The sequence below is a fragment of the Ooceraea biroi genome, chromosome 10 (assembly GCF_003672135.1).
Source record: "Ooceraea biroi isolate clonal line C1 chromosome 10, Obir_v5.4, whole genome shotgun sequence".
NCBI classification, from domain to species: Eukaryota; Metazoa; Arthropoda; class Insecta; order Hymenoptera; family Formicidae; genus Ooceraea; species Ooceraea biroi.
The window spans coordinates 7,079,315-7,097,600 of record NC_039515.1 but is presented as its reverse complement, the minus strand read 5'-3'; the positions used below and the strand labels follow the sequence as shown (position 1 = coordinate 7,097,600).

The window sequence follows — 18,286 nt, the reverse complement described above, 5'->3', positions numbered from 1 at the left end:
ACTCTAGGCAAGATAAAAAAATAATGATATCATCAACTCAGAACTCGGACAAGAAAAAATTTCTACGGGCTAGAACTTTTTCATTTCAGAGTTTACGGTATTTTCAATAGCAGAGAACTCTAGGCAATATAAAAAATAATGATTTCAACAACTCAGAACTTCTCGGAAAAAGAAAAAATTTCTACGAGCTAGAACTTTTTCATTTCCGAGTTTACGGTATTTTCAATAGCAGAGAACTCTAGGCAAGATAAAAAAATAATGATATCATCAACTCAGAACTTCTCGGAAAAGAAAAAATTTCTACGGGCTAGAACTTTTTCATTTCCGAGTTTACGGTATTTTCAATAGCAGAGAACTCTAGGCAATATAAAAAATAATGATATCATCAACTCAGAACTTCTCGGAAAAGAAAAAATTTCTACGAGCTAGAACTTTTTCATTTCCGAGTTTACGGTATTTTCAATAGCAGAGAACTCTAGGCAATATAATAAATAATGATTTCAACAACTCAGAACTTCTCGGAAAAAGAAAAAATTTCTACGAGCTAGAACTTTTTCATTTCCGAGTTTACGGTATTTTCAATAGCAGAGAACTCTAGGCAATATAATAAATAATGATTTCAACAACTCAGAACTTCTCGGAAAAAGAAAAAATTTCTACGAGCTAGAACTTTTTCATTTCCGAGTTTACGGTATTTTCAATAGCAGAGAACTCTAGGCAATATAAAAAATAATGATATCATCAACTCAGAACTTCTCGGAAAAGAAAAAATTTCTACGAGCTAGAACTTTTTCATTTCCGAGTTTACGGTATTTTCAATAGCAGAGAACTCTAGGCAATATAAAAAATAATGATATCATTAACTCAGAACTTCTCGGAAAAGAAAAAATTTCTACGAGCTAGAACTTTTTCATTTCCGAGTTTACGGTATTTTCAATAGCAGAGAACTCTAGGCAATATAATAAATAATGATTTCAACAACTCAGAACTTCTCGGAAAAAGAAAAAATTTCTACGAGCTAGAACTTTTTCATTTCCGAGTTTACGGTATTTTCAATAGCAGAGAACTCTAGGCAATGTTATAAAAACGGGAAGTGACATTTCAAAGCATATCGAACTACTGTGCATATCACGTGAGGTAGACATCGATACATCGATGGCTAGCACATGGTCAGTTCCCTTCCTCACTTCGCGTCGGTCGGTTAGTTCCTAACCTCTTTGCGTAAACGCGTGTTTACGCGTGTGGAACACAGTTGCTCATTTCGCAGATGTAACTTGAACGAAACGTGAAAGAAATATGAACATGAACAGTGTAAAACGAGCGGCGTATAATCTCACCACCCTGGTCAGTGTAGGCCTAGGAGGGTGGTATTTAGGCAAGTATTCGGAACAGAGGCGAGGCGAGAGTCAGGAAGACAATGGAACGAGTATGTTGTCAATCGCGCGAACACGTAACATGCCGGGTTTGCCTCTGTATGGCACAATTTCGGCCGCTACCGCCGTGACACCCGCTGAAAGGAATCTCGAAATGGGCTCGAAACTGTCGTCCGCCGCCACGAGAGTGTCGGAGGTAATTAATGTGATGTTTTATATTTAAAAAAAAGAGAGTCAATTAATCCTCCAAATTAATCCAGTCAAAAGCGACTAATTTAGTGACACTAAATAACAAACAGTTTCTCATTTAATAATTTAATTGTATGCAACGAATGATTTGATGGTAAAGAAATAGATGACGCACTCACTTACATGTGTAATAAACAATTCAATAATATTTAGTGACACCAAATGCAATGCGATGTGTGATGTTGAATAATTTAACAACCTATAGAAATTCTGCTAAATTGTAGCATCATAAGTAGTCTAATGGCTCTACTGGACATTGGTAATATTGCGGCAGATTATGAAATTTGGTTTTCCCGGATTGGATCATGTCAGGTCGTACGAGGACTTTGTGCTATCGTACGATAGACGGAACCGAGTCGCTCACTGGGTCTTTGAACACTTGACCAAGGAGAAACTGCAGTACAATAACGAGGTGGAGCGTTCGAAATGTGAGTTCAAGCCTGACCCGAGTATACATCCCTTCTTCAGGTAAGCAAACGAGCAGGGAGCCTTCCTAAAATCATTTAAAGAATTTAAGAACAGCAAAAAGAGATACGCCAACACTGATGGCTTAATTTTTTTAATCGCTTAGCAAGTAATTTAATTTCTTGAAACTAATTGGTTCTTTTTAATCTTGTTGGCACAATCAACAGGTCAGAGAATATGGATTACAAGGGAAGTGGCTATGATCGTGGTCACCTGGCCGCGGCTGGTAATCACAAGGTAGAACAGAAGCACATGGAGCAAACCTTCTTCCTCTCCAATATGGCACCACAGGTTGGCGTGGGTTTCAACAGAGACTCTTGGAACAGATTGGAGAAATATGTTAGAAAATTAACGAAAACCTATAAGGATGTTTACGTGTGCACGGGACCGCTGTATCTTCCAAAGTGCGTTTATTTCTTCACAATCTCTATTCTTGTTTCGCGACTTGTCTGTCTGCTCGTTACAGAATGTTCTGCAGGATGCTTTGCAATAGATTCACATTTTTAGAAGCTGTTTTTTTCTCAATTTAATTGGTTAACTTATTAAAGCTTTGTTTCATCCTGCTGGCAGGAAAGAAGCAAACGGAAAAAAGTACGTGCGTTACGAAGTGATAGGCGCGAATCACGTGGCAGTACCCACGCACTTTTACAAGGTGGTTGTCTGCGAGACCAAGGAGGGCAAGTTGGAGATGGAAGCTTTCGTGATGCCAAACACACCGATCGACGATAACGCGCCACTCACCAACTTCCAGGTATCATTATTCTTAAAGGTTATTTTAAAAAATCACAAATTATGAAAGAAATATTTAAATTGGAAAAAGTATGTCATTAAGTCAAAATCATACAATGTTACAATGTAACCAAATTATTGATATAATGTAATGTTAATTGGATATGTAACGAAAAGCATATTAATTGATACATTATAATTAGTGCAACAAATGAAGTAATATAAGTTCTGAATAAATCACTGAAGATATAATAAGGTAATAAACTTATATGTACATTATATTTTAACAGGTGCCACCAGAGAGCGTCGAACGTGCAGCTGGACTTTTATTCTTCGACAAAATATCACGCGATAGACTGAGCAAGGTGAACGGCAAGAGCGTACGCTGATTTTGACAATTTGCTCAATAGAAGAATCTTAATTCTTGATTGCCACTGAGTATACTTTTAAGTTTCGATTAATTTTATTGTACATAATTTTAGAAGTTTTATCATGATCTTATATACCCTTTGTTTTAATTGAAGTTGTTTTAGCTCAACTGTATTTTATCGAAGTGACAAAAAGATAATAACAGTTTATTAAATATTACGTGTTTTTATTGATTTTGTACATTTAATTATTTTCGCTTGGAGTCGCTAAACTTACTTACGTAATAACGTTGTATTGCGTATCCTTACGATCATATTGAGTAAAACGCTCGCGCAAAAATCTACTACGTGTTCTCTCCACTCTTCAAAGATTTAAGACGTACTTATCGCAAAATAGGTATAACAATAATTTTACACGGTAACATTCTCCAAAAAATGAGAAAAGAAAATGTCAATTCGAGGCAATTCTTATACAGTTTTGCGTGTTTCTATATAATAAAGTGATAATTAGAAAAGTGGGAGGATAGATAATTTAATTTGTATAGCTCTCGAATACAATCTACCTTTTTGATCTCCCGTCACCCATTCATTTTTCTCATTTCACGCTGAAAATTCAGTCTTACGAACAAGTGCTTCGTATATGAAAAACTCAGATGCTTACAAAGTCGCGAGATGCTTTTTACAGAGCATGATTCTATAATGTAATATCGCCTCGTCGCTACTTTGGTCGTGGTAGTAAATATGATTACGTACCGATTAATACGTTCGATATTATTACCTAAGAGTCATATAAAATCTTAAGTATGATAAAGTCGATAATAATCTTCCTGCTTTACGAACTAATATCTATGTACAAAATTAACAGGCGCGCGATCTTTTCCTGCACGGGTAAGCAATTCTCTCTTGCTCGCGCCGAAAAAGCTCAACGATATCATCTCTTTGTAGTAAGTCGAAATGTCGCTGCCTAATGACATTTAGGGCTCCAGTGTATGTAATACACACGCGTAAATAGGCGAATTAAAAGCGACTTTCATTATGCATACACGCACACGAAAAATCAAGTTAAGAAGAATATAAATTAGAAAAGAGGTAATTAATAAAATCTGATAATGATCACAATTAAAAATAGAAAATGTTGGAAATAGCATCCAAAGGAATTAATGCGAGCAGGAAGGGGACAATATTAAAGGGGAAATTTGATTAAAATTTTGTAACTTAAAGGAAGAATTGCAAGTGAAAATATATAAAAATGGAATAAAAAATAATAAAATAGGATTATGCAATTTTATAATTAATCCGGTACTTGAGAATTAGAAGTTCGAATTCGCAAAAGTCGAGTTTCCACGAGTTTCTTTTAATTCGTCTATCTTTTCGCAGACGTAAGAACATTATGCATTATTTTCGGAGATCTAGCACGTTCTTAAACGCTTCGTGGAATGTTTTCTTGTTTACTCCTTCTTTTCTTCTTCCTTCGCTACTGCGTGCTTATAAATAATATCTCTTTAAGTATGATAGATTAGGCACTAAAATGGACGGGTCTGTTTGCTCGGATTTGCCTCCTTCGAGTATTGCTAACGTCTTAAGGACACTTCTGAGAGCTTTAAGTACACTTCGTCATAAACCTATACGAATCTATTATTACACGCGTCATTTATATAGGGTATCCCAATAGATCCTTCCCTTCGTAATTATCTATAATAATATCCTATCATTCAAAGATCATCAAATTCTTAAATGTGCTTTTGTTGAATTCTTGAATCGAAAATTCTTGGACCCTTGGATTTGGAATTGCTCGAATGTCAACAGATATCGTCGTTGGTCCCTTGGATACAATTAAAGAATTGAAGAGATCTTTACTTTTTGAACAGTTTAAATTATTGAACAGATCCTCGTACGCACAACGTAGGTTTCTTTGGGACACTCTATACATTTTGCAGCCACGAGGAAGTACATAAATTTGCTGGGAAAACTTCGAGGCAAACCGTTGTTCCCAATGTTTGTCTCAACGTAATGCCAAGTCTCCGAGTTCGCTACTTAATCGATATTTATTCTTCTTCGACAAATTTGCCATGAGAAACGTCTTTTTTTTTTTATTTGCAGAAATGTGTATCGTTAAATTTAATCTTGGAATCTTTGACGATTATGCTCTGCAAGCAATAGACGAATTGCAAACGAGTTTTATGGAAGTTTATTGTTTAAAAAATCCCGCACGAATAATTTGCGTTTCAATTGAATCCTTTTCCAATTCGCCTATTCTTTGCGAAAATGAAGCAGCGAGGACTAGAAGGTACGATAAATAATCGTTTCATGTCGACTCTTGCGTTCATCGAGCAAGCATCGTCGCGCTAATGATCCACGTGTTCTCTCAGTCGAAAGACTTCGCGGTGATCACGTTTCTGGGAGACTGGGCCATGCAAATAATCCTCGATGTACGGAAACTTTCCGCTGTTCCGCATCGGGGTTCATTCGCAGTAAGCCTAGTAACGTCTCTCCGATCGTCGATCGATTAAATCAATCTCTCCTCTGGTGGAGGCTTCATTACGTTGTCCATCTCCACCCGCGGATTGCTGAATTCTTGAGCACTCGGACTATATGTGCCGCGTGTCGCGCGCTTCTTCCTGGCCATCATGAACAGCGCTATGAGAGAGCCGATAGCGATGAGGAGGAAACAACCCACAATTGGACCCACGATCACGGCTACATCGAGAGCTTGACTGCCCAGTGAATGTTTCCGCTGGAAAAATATAGATATTTTTATTAACTATTATGTATATAAATTAAAATAAAGAAATTCTCGATTTATAACAAAATATTCGAACATTCTCTAAGATTTTGATAAATACACAGAGAGAGAATATAACATAGAATATTTCGACACAGATAAAACTGATTATTACGAAATTATTATGTATATAAATTAAAATAAAGAAATTCTCAAGTTATAACAAAATATTCGAACATTCTCTAAGATTTTGATAAATACACAGAGAGAGAATATAACAGAATATTTCGACACAGATAAAACTGATTATTACGAAACTATTATGTATATAAATTAAAATAAAGAAATTCTCAAGTTATAACAAAATATTCGAACATTCTCTAAGATTTTGATAAATACACAGAGAGAGAATATAACATAGAATATTTCGACACAGATAAAACTGATTATTACGAAATTATTATGTATATAAATTAAAATAAAGAAATTCTCAAGTTATAACAAAATATTCGAACATTCTCTAAGATTTTGATAAATACACAGAGAGAGAATATAACAGAATATTTCGACACAGATAAAACTGATTATTACGAAACTATTATGTATATAAATTAAAATAAAGAAATTCTCAAGTTATAACAAAATATTCGAACATTCTCTAAGATTTTGATAAATACACAGAGAGAGAATATAACAGAATATTTCGACACAGATAAAACTGATTATTACGAAACTATTATGTATATAAATTAAAATAAAGAAATTCTCGATTTATAACAAAATATTCGAACATTCTCTAAGATTTTGATAAATACACAGAGAGAGAATATAACAGAATATTTCGACACAGATAAAACTGATTATTACGAAACTATTATGTATATAAATTAAAATAAAGAAATTCTCAAGTTATAACAAAATATTCGAACATTCTCTAAGATTTTGATAAATACACAGAGAGAGAATATAACATAGAATATTTCGACACAGATAAAACTGATTATTACGAAATGATTTTAATATTTATTTAATAAACCTTGTTTGCGAGTGACGAATATTTGCTTCTAATTCAGATATCTGTATGCTACTGTATCATATGACGTGTACTGGTAATGCACTGATAAATCCCATGTGTTCCCACTGAGTTATCACTAGATATCTCCGTATCTTGCGTACATGAGCTAATTTTCTGTTTGAAAGTTTTATCTTACCTTTGTACAATTTTGTCCCGTGTATTCAAGAGTGCATTCACACAGGTAACCATCATCGGCACACGTACAGGTGCCACCGTTTCGACAATAACCCTGGACACAGTCAGAACAGGAATATTATTAGAATTAATTAAAAATAAAATATAAATGAATATTATGCACGTATATTGTATACCATTTATTTTAATCTATATTATTACAATTTTACAGAACTCTGAATTTTCAACTTTGCTTACTTTCTATTTATATCTTTCTCTCAGTCTTGTTATATTAAATCTTCGATATATCTTCTATTAATTTAATATTCATCTAATAATTTATTTATCAATTTATATTGAATTTTTCATCTATTATTGTTTATTGATTGAAATTTTATAATTCTTTAAAAATCTCTTGTAATTATTATTTCCCGTTAACTCCTTTGTCATTTCACCGGAGAGATCAAAAGACTCACCTCCTGACAGGGATTCACCATGCCGCAATTGTAGCCGCAATAACCGGGTTCGCAAACGCACTGGTAGGTTCCAGGAAGATTTTTGCAGTGGCCGTGTCCACAATCGATGTCCTGAATCATACACTCATCCACGTCGATGGAGCAATCAGGACCGGTGTACCCGGTGCCCTCACAATCGCACGTAAAGCTGTTAACGCCGTCGTAGCACTTGCCGTCGTTCTTGCAGGGCACGTTGCTCTCAGAATCGGGCGCGCAATCATCAATGTTTGTTTCACAGTACATGCCAGAGTAGCCGAGAGCGCAAGTGCACTTCGGTGCACTCTGTTTTACATAATAACAATTGTTAATTAAATTTAATAGTAAAGTATAATAGTTTAACAGTAATTAAATGATCCAGAAAATCGAAGAATCAAGGAATTTAGAGATTTGAGACGTCTTGAGAATCGGAAGATTCGAATGTTTAGGAACGCGATGTTCGTAAGAATTTTGGAAACCTAAGATGTTTTGCAGTTTGACAATCGCAATTAATAAAAGTGCAGCAAAAATCTAAAAATTAAAAATTGTTGGATTCGAAGGTGAGGAAACTCTAATCTGAGAATTTGAACAATTATGGAACCCAAACGTTCTTGGATTTGAAGAGACAATGAATTACCTGATACAGGAAGTCGCATCTACCGCCGTTCTGACACTTTTTGCGAATGCAGTAGGGCGTGTCGCAAATTGGACCGTCGTAGCCGGGCATGCAATTGCAGGTAAAATTGTAGCTGGTCTTTGGGTCCGGCACATCCACGCAGGTCGCGCTGTTCTTGCACGGTTCGTTCTCGCAAGTGATCAGACGGAAGCTCTCGCACAGCTGACCAGTGAACTGGTCTGGGCACTCGCACCTGAACAGGCCTGGCAAGTTCACGCACACGCCATCGTGCTGGCATGGACTCAGTGTTACGCACTCGTTGATGTCGCTGTCGCATCTGTAATCAGATAACAATCGATAAGAAAGTGTCGTAATCCCTTCGTGAAAGACGCTCTTTTAATCTTGTGTATTTACAGAGATTCTTATTACGAGAACAGTGTACGATCATTTCACATGATAAAGCGATAAAGATGTTCTTAGGAAGTCTTACAGAGTTTCACAGCCCGACTGTAAAAATTGAAGCCTTTTTACATTGATTACAATTGAAGAATTTCTTGATTTCTTGATCGTCAGATACAAAACCAATAACGGAAATTTGTTCTTATAGTTTGTATTCTTCAAAATCGGCTGAAACCTCTGAAACCTTCGATAACAACAGGAAAACGAAAAGCTCTTTCAGGACAAACGATATTATCGAGTGTTTTGGACGGTAACATTCCGCTCGACTTTATATGAGCATAATGTCGAATCTCAGCTTCTTATTGGATGGTTCAAAGCGAGTGATCGTTAGCGATCAGAACAGATAGTTTGTGCGAAAACCCCGTTCCCGATCGTGATGATCCGCGCGAGAGATCGACTCGGTGAGTGTCGAGTCGAAGCTGATGAACCCCATACAGCACGAAAACATTTCAGAAATATTTCAGAAGTATTTCATCTGACAGATGAAAGCATCTCATAAACATTGCAAAATGTTCCTGCAACAGTTATGAGACAACTCCGGAATAGCAAAATGTCCGCGACACTTGCATTCAAAACCTTATAGAAAGGTTGCTGAAAGGTATAGATCAATCTGCAACCTTTCTGAAATATTGCCGAAAGATTATTAAAATAGCTGAAATCTTTTTGATACATTACTAAAGGTTAATTGAAATAATTTTGAAACTTTCCTATGATGTTGCACACAAATTACAAAGCTCCTATTAAAATCAATTGAAAATACTTCAGAAATTATATTTAAATTTATTATACGAGTATTCAGAAGATTGCAAATACTAAAAAGTTATAATAAAAATTATATATAAAATGTATTTATTATTTTTATTGTACGTTTTTATTTAATATTTGCAATCTAATTAATACAATAAATATGATTTCTGAAATATGCTTAATGAAAAAAATACATAATATATATAAGATGTATATAGATATGCATATATATCTATATACATAAGATATATAGATATACACATACATAGCTAAACCAAGTATTCACCAAGTTTCCCTTTAAAAAGCGTGAATTGTTGGCACATTGACAAAGAGCCATTCTTATATTATATATTTTCCTTTTTCTTCCTCCAAATAGTTGGTTAAAAGGAAAGAATTATATAGATATATAATTCTCTGTTCAACCAACACTTATATTTGAAAGAAAAAAAGGATACGTGAAGATAATGCATTTTTGTGTCAACTGGTTAGCTTCACTAAAGATCGAATACTTGGTCTAGGTATATATATATATAATTTTACTTTTTACAATATTCACATTTTTTCAAATTTATTGCATGTGGTAGGTTTTAGAAACATTTCTGTTGCAACATTTCATATGACTTATTGCGGAATCCTTTCAGAAATGTTGCATATGAAATGTGAAATCTTGAAATGATTTTAAAACCTTCCTGAAAGCTTTCTGTATTAATCGGTGCTGTATGGGACGGTTCGAGCAAGACTGTAGAATAATTTTTTACATGTTTAGTCTATTAAATAGTCTCTACTTGTCAATCAACGAAAACGCATTCGTCAGTTTCGTGCCTTTAGTTCGACTTCTGTGATCGTCCGATCTAAAATCCGAGTCCCGAATCCGAATTAATGACGCGGTAAATCCGTGGCGCGTTAAGAATAATATAATTTGTATAATTTATATATTCAGAATAATGAAATTAAATACTTCTTTTCGCGCATGACATTTAGATTTAAAGAGAAAGATACTAACAGCCATCCCTGCCAGCCATTGTTGCAAACGCAAGTGTAATTAGCGATGCCGTCGACGCAAGTCGCACCGTTCTGACACTTGTTGTCCACGCATTCGTCGATATTGAAGGAACAATCATCTTCGGCGTAGCCAGCGGGGCACTCGCACACGTAACTGTTGGCCTTGTCAAAGCAGTAGCCGTCATTCTTGCAATCTGTGTCGAAGCACAGCTGACAGCCGATGTTGTTGCGATGTGTAGCATTATCTTTGCCTTGCAACGCCAGGAACTCCAACGGAGTGAAATTCGCGTTCTGGTAGACTTCCTCGTACGTAAAGTAATGTAGCAGCATGCTGCCGATACGCACCTCGCCCAAACAGCCTTTGAAGGGCTCTCCTGCAGATTAAAAAAAAAGAGTAAATGATAGAACAAATAAAGAATAAATAAAGAGTGTAGAAAGAGTGTGATGATTTGCGTCCTTTCTCGTTCCCCAAAAACTATGTTGATGTGTTTGAAATAAGAAATAATGAATATTAAATAAGATATAAGAAATAATTTGTTGCAACTCTTTGAAAACTAATTATAAAGCTAGTTCAGAAGATTTAATTAATTTTTAAACTTTGAATTGAAGTACCACTTCTACCTGACATCATGCTATGCGGCGGTACGGCGGTCGTCAGTCTGTGCTCATTATAATCCACGCTGTTCCCCTCGATTCCGTTTCTTCTCTCTTGTTTGGATCCGACAGTAACGTAACTGTGCCTATCAGACAAGACGCTGGATAGTCCGCCCAGAGTGACCGTTCCCGTTACCAGGAGGTCGTACCACAGGCGGAAGTTGAAATTCGAGCTCACGCGGAACGATTCCTCGGTAGGATTGGTGAAACCGCACTCCACCGAATTATTGTTCAGCCTGATGAGCAACGAGGTCCAGTTCCCGTCAGGTTGAGCCTTGCTGAAGGTAACGAGGTCCTCGTTCTCCAGATCGAGTCTCCAGGACACAGTGATGGTATCCTTCAAAACGGACACGGTGAAGTGTTGGTCGCCCACGTGGGGCGCCATGTGGAGCAGCGTGCCACCGGTGTTGGATCGATAGGTGATCTCGATGGTGTCCAGAGCCGAGTCGCTGGCATTCGCGGTGCCGTCGGTGCGGTCGTACACGTACGTAAACGCCGTGGAGACACCGTCGAAAGTCGCGTTGGCAATGCACTCGTAGCCATCGTCGAGATTCTGACAGCGCGAGCCGCTCGGGCAGTCCTGCAGCTGACAGAACTCCATTTCTTGACAGGTTTTGCCGGTATAGCCGCGCGGGCACTGGCACCGGAAGTCATTCCACGTCACGTGGCATGTGCCATTATGATTGCACGGGCTACTCACGCACACGTCGTCCGATACCACGCCCTCGAGGACTTTCTCGTGGTCGAAGGAAACGTTGCCGAATTGGATCAGCGTGGGAATGTCGTGTGCCTGAAAGGTTATAAGAAGAAATAAAATGTGAATCGCTTAAATATACAGGGTGTCCCATTTTATATTTGTCAGTAAAATATTTCGATACGACGTCGTTTCAGAGAAAAATGTTTGAGACAAAAGTTATATGGCTTCGAGGGGGCAAGATGATGATATTCTCAATTTAATTGTAGATGGCGCCACTTTCGAGATTTCATCATGGCGGCCATTTTTTTAAATGGAAGTCGATTTTTCTCTCTAAGTGAAAGTTGTAGCTGATAATGAGACGAATACAACGGTTTTTTGTTTTTTGAAATTGGACCATTTTTCAGTGAGTTACAGCGTTCCAAAGTATACTGTTTTATAATTTAAGTATACACATAAACCAAATCTTGTATCGAAAAATGTTTCTTACAAAAGTTTTATGACTTCAAGGGGGACATAAGATGCTGCCACTGATTTGACCTTGGGTGCACCTGTCAAGGTTTATGTGAAGGTTAACTTTTTTTTTAATGGATCTCTTTATGTCTCATTATACAGTCTTGTAGCTTACCTCGAGAGCTTTTCAAAACACTATAATAAAGTATTTTTTCGTTAAATATTATTCGAGTTATGAGAACTACAAGTTACAATACTGCCGGCATTTGCATTACCCAAAGTGTACCGTTCTATCAACTATCCTACTTTTAGCGCTACCCAGGAACAACGGCGTGGCGTAGTAGGTTTCTGTTCCCTTCGGGGTGCTTTATTAATGTGAGTCCCCTTGCCTCTCACAATTGGGGTGCTTGATTTACTATAAAGTTTTCGATACAAGATTTGGTTTATGTGTATACTTAAATTATAAAACAGTATACTTTGGAACGCTGTAACTCACTGAAAAATGGTCCAATTTCAAAAAACAAAAAACCGTTGTATTCGTCTCATTATCAGCTACAACTTTCACTTAGAGAGAAAAATCGACTTCCATTTAAAAAAATGGCCGCCATGATGAAATCTCGAAAGTGGCGCCATCTACAATTAAATTGAGAATATCATCATCTTGCCCCCTCGAAGCCATATAACTTTTGTCTCAAACATTTTTCTCTGAAACGACGTCGTATCGAAATATTTTACTGACAAATATAAAATGGGACACCCTGTATATTGAAGAAAGAGATAGAAAGAAACAATGCCATAAATTAAGAATTAAGCAGGATTTTTGCTTACTTTCAGCGGAAAGAATTCTACGACCATGGTTCTCGTGCCGTTTGATATCTGCACATCCTGAATGACGCCTTTGAAATTCACTTGCGGTGACTGGTGCACCTCCATCTGCCTGCTATCGACTTGACGGATATATCGCGATGCTTGTGGTAGGCCTCCCAGATAGAGAATCGTCACGTTCAAATCACCAGTGGCGCTAATGGTCTTGCGGAAGTACTCGGTGCCGTTGATTTTCACTTGAACGAGAGTGACGTTCCTCGCCACTTGGATCAAATGGTTGTTTCCATCGTTAAGTTTCACGCCACCAACGGTATAGGCCTCCGTGCCGTTGAATTGAATCCTCACGAGCAGTTCTCCACCTTCCAACTGCGCCGCTATGTACGTCTTCTCCTTCGGATCGCCCTGCGGATCCGGTTCCGTGCCCAAATAGAAGATGTCACCGCGGCTTTCCCGTGTGCGAATGAACATAGAAATGTCGGCGACCGAGCTGACGGTCCGTCTGGCCGCATCGCTGACTCTTACGGTTACGTAGCCATTTGTGATGTTCTCGTAACTGAAAGTGGCGGCGGTCATGTTGTATTGACAGGTGTGACCGAGATAGGGACGCTCGCATTTGCAGTAGAAATCGCGCCAGCGGTCGGTGCAGTGGCCGCCGTTCCTGCAGGGATTTGGCGAGCACTGTGCCTCACGAGGACAGCCCGGTTCTACATCCTCCATGTACACAGTTTTCGACGTGGTACCGGAATAAACCTGAAATAAATTTGCAGACTGAACAATGTTGCGAGAATTTCAGAAGATTTAATTAACTTTTAAGAAAATCTGGAAGATTGAAACATCGCCATGTAAACTGTTAATGCAAATCTTAATTTTTAAAAATAAAATTTACGGAAAGACTTTAATGATTTTAGAGTTTAAAGATTAAGTGTGATAATATCCACGAAACACTCGTAAAATCAGAAACTCCATCCAATTATAAATACCCATTCGCCATTGATAACGACGTCCTCCATGCAGCCAACGAAGAAAGTGAAGGAGGGTAGGCGGGACAATCTTCTCAAGAAACTCAAAGAGCTGATGTGGCTGCCGCCTACATAGGTTGTGGGGAAGGACGTGTGATTCGATGAGTTGGAGCCTTCGTTGGGGCTGATTGGATAGATAGTCTGCTCCTCGTTGGCCGAGAGAACAAGATGAGTGGCATTGATGGCAACGAAGGCCTTTTGCCACTTGGAGTCGTTTAAACCGCTGCCAACAAAGACTCCGTCCCACTTATTGAGTATACTCGAGTGTATGTTGAGCTTGCCGTTCACCAGCTGAAGAATGTAGATGGTCACGCCTTTGCCGATGGCTAGCAGACCATTTGGCAACGTTGTTCTGAAGCGGAACTGGATGTCGTAGCCCTCGTCGCGCGTAGTGTTCACCAGGACGTACGAGCTGCCACTCAGAGACATTGTCGTCACCTGTAAATTTGCCCAATTCAATTTAAGCAACTGTTCGTGAGATTGTCACTTTGATAGCGTGCCAGCACGTTTACGCACCTTATTATGCACCGAGCGCTTCAACGGGTAAAGGCGATAAAGCATAATTAAGCGTGAGTGTGTGGAAATTTTAGTGCTTCACAACGAATGACTTTGATTTACGAAGTTGGAGAAGTTAGGTGAATGATGGAAAAGTGAAAATTATTAACTATTTAAAAATTTGCTCGACGTTATAAAGATGTTCAGCGTACGTGAAATGTCGGAAAGATAGTATTATCTCTTTTCCATTGCGCAATAATTTAGTTGAAATTAGTCTAAAGATCGTGCAAGAGATTTAATGTTAATGTGTGTGTCGAGGTCTTTTTCTTTTGCTAACAATAAACACTCACGTGATCACAAACTTCACCGTGGTAGCCGTTGGGACAAGTGCAGTTGAACTTGTGAATTGTCTCGTCAACCAGATAGGGCCAACAGGTACCGCCGTTCTGGCAGGCGTTACCCTGGCAGCCGATCAGTCTCACCGAACAGTTTTTGCCACCGTATTCCGGCTCGCAGGTACAAAAGTAGTCCGCCCTGCCGTCGGTGCATGCCCCGTGTTCGCAGGGGTTGTATCTTTTGCACTCGTCGATCTCATGCTGGCAGTGATCGCCTTCATAACCCTCGTTGCATTCGCAGGTGTAACCGCCGATACGATCCATGCAGGTGCCCGGTCCGCAAGGATTACTGTCGCACTCGTTGATGTTCACCTCGCAATTTTTGCCGGTAACGCCTTGCACGCAGAGGCATTCGTATCTATCGAAATTCCGAAAACTTAGTTATTTCATACAGAACAAGGCATATAAAATATCTCAACGTTATATATACCCACGTAACATTTTGCAAGTATTTTGCTAAGAATTTGCTCAGAAATGTTGCAAACAAAATGGCAACAAGGTGAGTACTCATTTGTTTCAATATTGGTAGCAAAGAAACACGAAAACAGCAACTTTACAGCACCTTTGGGGCAACAGTTGCGGTGAAAAATATATAATTATGGCATTATGTCAACAAAAGTGTGGCAAAAGTTAATTTCTGTCATTATTATAGCAACATGACAGCAATAATTGCCAGCAAATAGATTACACTACTTTGCTTTAGCAAAAAATGTTATCTGGGTATATTATATTATATTAATTACATTTTTAATTACATTTTAAACTAAATTTGCTCGAGATTAATGGCAAAATAAAAAATAATTAAAATAACTTTGATCTGTTACAGCAAAATCAAAATTGGGGGAGTTGTAAAGAGAACTAGATAGAGAATTGCAAAAAATATACAATTTAACATTTAATATTATATATATAATTTATTCGTAAAATTTATGTTCTCAACAATCAATATCTCATCAAGTTATCTATTACAAATTAAGAAGTAAAGAAAATAGAATCCATATAATTAAATTTAAGGAGACGGAAATACGAAAAGAAGTTCAAAGATATCGATTATAGGATTTATTTGAAAACTTACCCGCTGGCGTTAGCGTAATTAAATTCCTGGGTAAAGATCGCGGGTAAATTCACGGCTTCGCTCTTGTACAGTTCCCTATTCGAACGCTCAAGGCAAGTACCATTGTACTGACAGGGAGAGCTTTCGCACTCGTTCACGTCCACCTCGCAGTTTCTGCCGGTGTAGCCGACGTAGCACTGACACTTGTAGTTCTTGACATCGTCCAAACAGAGTCCGCCGTTCACGCACGGTTGCGACAAACACTCGTCGATGTTCTTCTCACAACGCGAGCCCTTAAAATCCAGAATTGGAGAAAACATTTAAATTATTGGGTCGTCCGGAAAGTTCGTGCCGATTTTTAATAGATGGCGTTGGAACATGTCTGAATATATCAATGTTATTGAAAACATACGATTTATATACATATGCTTAAAGGTGACATTTCAACGCATCTTTAGGAAACAAGTTGTTTCAGATAAATTGATTCGTGTCAGTTTTGTACTCTTTTGAAGATGGAAGAAAACAAAGAACATTTTAGACACTTGATGCTTTTCTATTACCGGAAAGGCAAAAATGCCTCACAAGCAACAAATTCGATATGTTCTGTTTACGGAGAAGGCGCTTTAGCTGAAAGAACCGTACGTAAGTGGTTCGCTAAGTTTAGAGCTGGTGATTTTAACCTTAAAGACCAAGAACGCTCGGGCAGACCCTCTACTACTGATGATGACCAAATCAAGACACTGATCGAGAATAACCCGCGCTACACGACACGTGAATTAGCAGAGATACTGAAAATATCGAAAACCACTGTCCACGATCATGTAGTGAAGCTTGGTTACGTAAGTCGCTATGATGTATGGGTTCCGCATAATTTGGCCGAAAAAAATTTAATGGATCGCATTTCCATCTGCGACTCGCCGTACAAGCGCAACGAAAACGTACCATTTTTGAAGCAATTAGTGACGGGTGACGAAAAATGGATCATTTACAACAATGTAGAACGAAAAAGATCCTGGGGTAAGCGAAATGAACCAGCATTAACCACTCCGAAAGCCGGCCTTCGTCCAAAAAAAGTCATGCTCTGTGTCTGGTGGGATTGGAAAGGAATCCTATATTATGAGCTCCTACCACACAACCAAACGATAAATGCAGATAAGTACTGCTCGCAACCGGACGAATTAAAGACAGCGATTCAGGAAAAACGTCCAGAATTAGCTGATAGGAAGGGCGTCGTGTTCCATCAGGACAATGCCAGACCTCATGTTTCTTTGACTACCCGACAAAAATTGTTGGAGTTTGGCTGGGATGTGCCACCTCACCCACCGTATTCACCAGACATTGCACCTTCAGACTTTCACTTATTTAGGTCTTTGCAAAATTCTCTTAGCGGCAGGAACTTCAACTCTTTGATCGACATAAAAAACCACCTTGAGGAGTTTTTCGCCGAGAAACCTAAGAAGTTCTGGGAGAATGGAATCTTCCAGTTGCGTGACAAGATGGACAAAGGTTGTGAAACAAAACGGTGCATACATAAGTCAATAAATATTTATCGACATAAAAAAATGTTGCCTTTGAATTTTCCCTCAAAATCGGCACGAACTTTCCGGACGACCCAATACATATGCTTAAAGGTGACATTTCAACGCATCGTTAGGAAAAAAGTTGTTTCAGATTAATTGATTCGTGTCAGTTTTGTACTCTTTTGAAGATGGAAGAAAACAAAGAACATTTTAGACACTTGATGCTTTTCTATTACCGGAAAGGCAAAAATGCCTCACAAGCAACAAATTCGATATGTTCTGTTTACGGAGAAGGCGCTTTAGCTGAAAGAACCGTACGTAAGTGGTTCGCTAAGTTTAGAGCTGGTGATTTTAACCTTAAAGACCAAGAACGCTCGGGCAGACCCTCTACTACTGATGATGACCAAATCAAGACACTGATCGAGAATAACCCGCGCTACACGACACGTGAATTAGCAGAGGTACTGAAAATATCGAAAACCACTGTCCACGATCATGTAGTGAAGCTTGGTTACGTAAGTCGCTATGATGTATGGGTTCCGCATAATTTGGCCGAAAAAAATTTAACGGATCGCATTTCCATCTGCGACTCGCCGTACAAGCGCAACGAAAACGTACCATTTTTGAAGCAATTAGTGACGGGTGACGAAAAATGGATCATTTACAACAATGTAGAACGAAAAAGATCCTGGGGTAAGCGAAATGAACCAGCATTAACCACTCCGAAAGCCGGCCTTCGTCCAAAAAAAGTCATGCTCTGTGTCTGG

At 38.3% G+C, this 18,286-nt stretch overlaps 2 protein-coding genes across 6 annotated transcripts in view; one reads left to right on the top strand and one right to left on the bottom strand.

The window, feature by feature from the left end:
- Positions 1 to 1,170: 1,170 nt before the first annotated feature.
- On the top strand, positions 1,171 to 3,402 carry LOC105281540 (endonuclease G, mitochondrial). The gene is made up of 5 exons (XM_011342825.3): positions 1,171 to 1,569; positions 1,897 to 2,090; positions 2,255 to 2,491; positions 2,658 to 2,838; positions 3,107 to 3,402. Exons 1-5 carry the CDS (start codon positions 1,297 to 1,299, stop codon positions 3,203 to 3,205), a joined length of 984 nt encoding a protein of 327 aa, XP_011341127.1. The 5' UTR covers positions 1,171 to 1,296; the 3' UTR covers positions 3,206 to 3,402.
- LOC105281541 (protein crumbs) overlaps positions 3,399 to 18,286 on the bottom strand; it is a 91,960-nt gene continuing 77,072 nt past the window's right edge. For 3 of the 5 annotated variants that reach the window (XM_026972905.1, XM_026972908.1, XM_026972907.1), the window contains 11 exons: positions 16,021 to 16,292; positions 14,901 to 15,303; positions 14,572 to 14,589; positions 14,017 to 14,493; positions 13,040 to 13,786; positions 11,032 to 11,854; positions 10,412 to 10,784; positions 8,224 to 8,539; positions 7,572 to 7,892; positions 7,118 to 7,210; positions 3,399 to 5,918 (listed from right to left, as the gene is read on the bottom strand). In XM_026972905.1, coding sequence (XP_026828706.1) covers positions 5,691 to 5,918; positions 7,118 to 7,210; positions 7,572 to 7,892; positions 8,224 to 8,539; positions 10,412 to 10,784; positions 11,032 to 11,854; positions 13,040 to 13,786; positions 14,017 to 14,493; positions 14,572 to 14,589; positions 14,901 to 15,303; positions 16,021 to 16,292 — 4,071 coding nt within the window. In that variant the 3' untranslated portion in view covers positions 3,399 to 5,690. The remainder of the gene's footprint in view (positions 5,919 to 7,117; positions 7,211 to 7,571; positions 7,893 to 8,223; positions 8,540 to 10,411; positions 10,785 to 11,031; positions 11,855 to 13,039; positions 13,787 to 14,016; positions 14,494 to 14,571; positions 14,590 to 14,900; positions 15,304 to 16,020; positions 16,293 to 18,286) is intronic. The other 2 variants (XM_026972906.1, XM_026972909.1) reach the window with 1 other exon arrangement.